The 5471-nt window shown below is 36.7% G+C and overlaps 1 protein-coding gene across 2 annotated transcripts; it reads right to left on the minus strand.

The window, feature by feature from the left end:
- On the minus strand, positions 1 to 3726 carry LOC130935236 (protein PHOX1-like). Of its 2 annotated transcripts, XR_009067844.1 has the most exons (3): positions 1698 to 3726; positions 1381 to 1615; positions 1 to 424 (listed from the first exon to the last, which is right to left on the minus strand). XR_009067844.1 is itself a non-coding variant. In XM_057864877.1 (2 exons), the coding sequence occupies exons 1-2, from the start codon at positions 3724 to 3726 to the stop codon at positions 1479 to 1481; spliced, it is 2166 nt and encodes a 721-aa protein (XP_057720860.1). In that variant the 3' UTR covers positions 431 to 1478. The 2 variants fall into 2 exon arrangements, 1 of the variants encoding a protein (XP_057720860.1); XM_057864877.1 differs by lacking the exon at positions 1 to 424 and having other exon boundaries at positions 431 to 1615.
- Positions 3727 to 5471: the final 1745 nt, after the last annotated feature.

Consider the following 5471-nt stretch of genomic DNA (forward strand, 5'->3'; position numbering starts at 1 on the left):
GTAACAAAGGAATATAGGATGAAAATACATACTTTTTGCTATATGACAATCATATAATGTTACAAAATGGCAATTTGACAACCAAAATAATCAGCAAACCTCAGCTGACCAAAACACACTGAACAATCATTTTATTGGTTTTTTCCTTTTTCCAACTGAAAAATTCAAGTCACCTCACTCCCTTGCCAATAAATGAAATCATATACTGGTATTACAACCGAAAAGAATGACAACCTTACACCATAATCCCCTAATAAAAGATTTAAAAAATATACATATAACAATGCTTTCTAGAATGACATCCCAACTTCATTCAAAATTGACATGGAAATGAAAAAATAATCCAATCTCAGCAACCATCAATGAGCTAATCAAAGCAGTATGGAGGGGGAGAAAATATAAAAAAAAAAAAAGAAAAAAATCCCTGCAATCAAAGAGATACAATGTCATCATTGACATTATATAGATACAACTTAACTGAAAGGATTATAAGAAAATAAAATATTGAATTATATGCACTATCATGCAATCCAACAGGAGTAACAAAGCCTTATTCTACTAGGCAGGTCGGTTATATCATGTAATCCGACAATGACCAAAAAACAAATCATCATGAATTATGTCATTTCAGAAGCCAATCCTATTTTGCAATCTCTGGTTTCTGCTTTACTCTTTCTGTTTGTGATTGATATTCTCTTATAATTTTCAATATGTAGACAACAATTACAAGGCCATGAAATCCCTCAAATGTTTTCAGTTGGAGGAATAATACTATTCTTCCCCATAAGAAGCTTTTCAGTTAGTTGCGGAATACTTCCTAACATCTTACCAAAGCCCATTTCTCACACAATCTCCACATAAAAACAATTCAAATTTGAAATATGATGATCCTTCTCCCATAAATAATACTAAGCATGTCTTAGCTGACCTAACCTAACTGGAGTCTTATCAATAACTCATATTGCTTCTTCAAAGAAATCTCAGGTAGTACTAAAGACAGCAGCATCAAATTATAATACAAGGAAACATGAACCTAAGCATTTGTCAACTAATCACAATTATCCAGTCAGTAATAGTTATTCTAAGGTCAATCACATGCACCCCATGTTTCCATACATGCGTCTCCAAAGCTTTTTTACTATCATTTCCACCACAAGAATACTTGTAAAAACATCTCTCAAGTTATGAATGGGAAAATTATCATTTCAACTTTGCAAGACAAACAACAGAAAGGAATAAAGGATCATTCATGTCGGAAGAGGCGAGACAAAAAACACTTAATTTTCCTAGCAAAAGTAAAATGCAAATCTAGCATTTAATTACTAATGAAAGCAGAAGCATCATGCAAAGAAACTGGAGTATAAGTACAGTCTTACTTACCTGTCTTAGAGGAGGAGGAAGCCTTCAAAAATATGTAATAGACAAAACAGAAGCATTATATATGCTTCTAAAGAACAACAAACTTTAAGTAAGAACACTCAAAATTGCTCCAAGATGTCATGTAGTTTTGGAACACGCCGACGAAACAACGGTTCAAGTCGAAATGATGGAACATCAAATTGCCACCCATCATACATCTCATTCCATGCTTGCACTATCTCGTCAATTTTGAACCCTGTGATTATTAAAATTTAAAAATGTGTTCTTAGTGCCCTGAAATAATTGAGACTCAAAATGGATGCGAGATGTAAACATACCTCCAAGTGCTGTTGTATTAGAACTGTGATTCTTTATCATGACACCAATGTCGGTCGAAGAAGCTCCAGCTAGTTCAAACTTTTCAACAGCAACCTCCAAGCATTCCTCCCATGTGGGTAGGCCTAGCTTATATTCCACAACAGAGCGCTCATACAACAACGTTCCCCATAAAAGATATACCTGTAACCTCATCTTTGAAGCCTGCTCTTCGGCTTCCTCCGGAGAAACATCCCGGAAAAGATTATGCAAATCCATTTTCTCTAACTGTTCTTTATATTTGTCGAATTTGGATAATCCATTCAAACGCTGCTCCTCAATCTCTTCCCACATCAACATGCCTTTCTCCATGCTATCCTCTGCCTTGTTATAGTACTGCAAAACCTCTTCAGAAGCACCAATGTCCAGGTCCTTATTGGTTGCCACCGAATAACACCAATGAAGCTTTGCTTGCTCAAACTGCTGATACCCGAGTGCAAGAAGTCCTTCATAGAAGTCGGGTTTGATTCTCACGGCCTCTTCGTATCTCGTTTCTGCTTTTGTGTACTCATTTTGAGCCCAGTCATATGCAGACTTGATACTCTCCAAAGACTCTCTTGATCCATCCTCTGCAGAGGATACACGCTTCCTCGCCCTAGACATGTGAACATTCCCCCAATTAAACAATGCCAAAGCTGCCATTTCTTGAAATTTATCTGCTGCAATTTCAAACAGTTCTTGAGCATCATCATCCGATGCAGTATCCTCCATTGCTTCGGAATATAGCTTCATTCCAACCTCGTGAATATCTAGATATGCATCAGAGTCAAACCCAACATGGTTCTTGAACAGCCTTGCAAACTGGACAAGCCAGTCCTCCACAGTAATCACCCGGTTTGCTACCGGTTCGGCTCTTTGCCTAGCTACATTCTCTATATCCTCACCTGATTTGCTAACATAAGTTGGCATGGTTTTATCATCATAAGATGGTTCCTGTGAAGGATCCACTTCTGTAATATAAAGTCGAATTGATCCCAGCACATTACCGGAACTTTCAGCTAGCCTTAAATCAGCAACATTGGTTATTGTAACAAAATCACCTTCTCGATCCTTATACTTCACAAGAACACCCTTCAATTGTGGAAACCGATCCTTTATTGTATCCCTTATCATCCTCAAACTACAATTCACCGGCAGCTGCGCCCATCTTATATCCTCTCCAAATATGAACTTCACTGTCCTTGTAACCGGCTTTTCTCGCCGCTTAACGGGTCTTGCTTCCAAATTGTCTTTCTCGATTGTGTTCTTGACCACTTCCTTATCCTTATCCTTAACATGACTCTTCACATTCTCCTGCACATGATCCTTTTGCACCACCTCCTTGTGCACAACCTCCTTATCCTCGTCCATCTTCTCGTCACTTTTCTGGTGATGACCTTTCTTCTTCTTTAGCTTCTCCCTCACCACTTTTCGCAACCGGGCACCTGGAGGCTCTGCAATTGTAGCCAAAGCAATCTCAGTCTCATCTATAGTGATACCCTTTTCTTCCATTGTAATTCTCAGACTATCCTGGATCTCCAATGCTGTAAGGTTATTAGGCTCCCAATTCAAAACAATCCTAACATCCCTCATCGCCAAATCCAACCGATTCAAGGCCGCATAGCACTTTGCCCTCTTCAACAGAGCCCTGCTATATCTAGGCGAGACTTCTAACGCCATATTGCATTCGTTGATGGCATGAGGGTACTCCCCTAGTCCCATTTGCATGTAACAGACGGCCATACTTGTGTGAAGGTGTGCAGCATCAATGTGATTCTTCGGTAGGAGCTTCAAAGCCTTCTCAAACTTCAACATGGCAGCTTCATGATCCTTCTTCTGATATAGCCTGTTGCCTTCTTCCTTGAGCTCTTGTGCCATGTTGATGAACATGGCAGTGTCATCATCAAGGGCCTTTGAGGCGCTACGGTCCATAGTCTTAGTAGTAGCAGGAACCTTAGCATCTTTTGCCTTGGGACTTTCATGATCTTTCTTTTTCCCTGTTGGCTTCCCCATAATTGGTCACTCAAAAACCAGTAAAAAATTTCCAATATTGGTCCCTACAAATCAATCCAAATTTCCAATAAAAGTTGTGAATTGTTATTGCAATCAAAGAACACAACAAAGCAACATAAGTGAAACAAACTATATATATATATATATATATATATATATATATATATATATATATATATATATATATATATATATATATAACTTTAAAGCAATACGAGAACATGGATAGAAATTCTTATTTCCTGATGCTTAATCGTATGACAATTGATTCAGAAAAAAGGGTAAAAATTAAGAAAGGATTAGGGATAGGAATATACAATTACGCGTGATATTGAATTGAATTGGATTGGATTCCAACAAGATGATGATTGGTGGTGATATTGATTTTTGTGGCTCTTTCTGTCTTTCTTGTTTTCTTCTTTCCCCCTATGGCCAAGGGATTGTGTTGTGTTTCCCTCAGGTCAACGTTGAAAGAAGGAGGATGAAGGAGAAGAAGAATAATTTATTATGGGGTGACCTAAAATTAAAGTGGATTATTTGTTCTAATTGAGAGTGATTGAAAAAGAAAACAGAGAAGGTAAAAGAGGAAGTAAAAAAAAAGAACAAAAAAAGGTTGGAGTGTTGTATGTGGGGTTGACAAAGACAAGGTTCAAATATGGAGGCTAAAAAATAGGGGGATTTAGGATTTACTGTGTAATCTGGCCCCAACATCTGGTGGGAAGCATATTCGGGGAGAAAAGGTTCCTTTTACTTCTCTATCCTTCCATTGCTCTTCATTTGAAACACTCAAACACGTGGTGCTTCTTTCTATATTTGTGTCAGGGTACAAAGTACAAACAATCTACACAGGATGTGAGGGTAATCATATAATACCTTTTACAGTATTATATTTAAACTAATTAATAATTAAACCATTTCTGATAATTTTGACAAAAACTTTTTTAATGATTCTTCTAAAAATAAAATATTTCATACTGTCCTTAATTAGAATTATTATTATTATACAACTTTATACCAATTATTGACTAAATATTGTCTAATACACCACTCTCAACACACCTAATGAAAATGATGCACAATTCTCATATATTCTTGTGCATACGAGTTCCAGTAAAATAGAATCCCACTGAATCCTACTTTCGTTTCTAAATAGTACAAATTCTCATATTTTTCGCAGGTATTCTTTCCCAATATAGTGAAATTTGTTAACATTAAAATTCTCCAAATACAAATATTATGGAACAAGAAACAGAGAATTGGCATGGTTACCAACTACAAAGCTGAGGTCAGGTCAGTTACTATTTAGTATTTACAGGGGAAAAGGTGTTCCACATATCAGGGGTTTCCACAACCAAAAACCTCTCTATAAAGATGTGTGAGTTATGATTTCATATGGAAAAGCAGAGAAGAGGAGGGTTTGGTAAAAAAGGAAAAAAATGAACCAAACTTTAAACTTGTGTCCTTCCCTTCCCTCCCTCATTTTTCCACCAAAATCAGAACTCTTTTAGTGCCACTGACCATTTCAGTGCCAATTCCACACATTGATTCTACAACATATTAGTTTTGATATTTTCCAGGTATCAAAATATTCTCTCTGCTTCTTTTATCTGTTATTGTGAAAATGTGGTACACCATAACAAAAACATTGATCAAAATGTGTACCGTATATTTTCATGGTGACAAATAAAGAGAAACAGAGGGAGTTAAAGTTTAGTTTAGTACCCAATCTGTCTTGTATAAGGGTA

Source organism: Arachis stenosperma, chromosome 6 (assembly GCF_014773155.1).
Source record: "Arachis stenosperma cultivar V10309 chromosome 6, arast.V10309.gnm1.PFL2, whole genome shotgun sequence".
NCBI lineage: Eukaryota > Viridiplantae > Streptophyta > Magnoliopsida > Fabales > Fabaceae > Arachis > Arachis stenosperma.

What these genes read in the sequence shown, in the direction of transcription:
- LOC130935236 (XM_057864877.1), bottom strand. Translation starts at nt 3,726, where the DNA reads ATGGGGAAGCCAACAGGGAAAAAGAAAGATCATGAAAGTCCCAAGGCA. An exon ending in TAATACAACAGCACTTGGAG is followed by an intron (nt 1,616 to 1,697) that starts GTATGTTTACAT and finishes TAATAATCACAG; the next exon opens with GGTTCAAAATTGACGAGATA.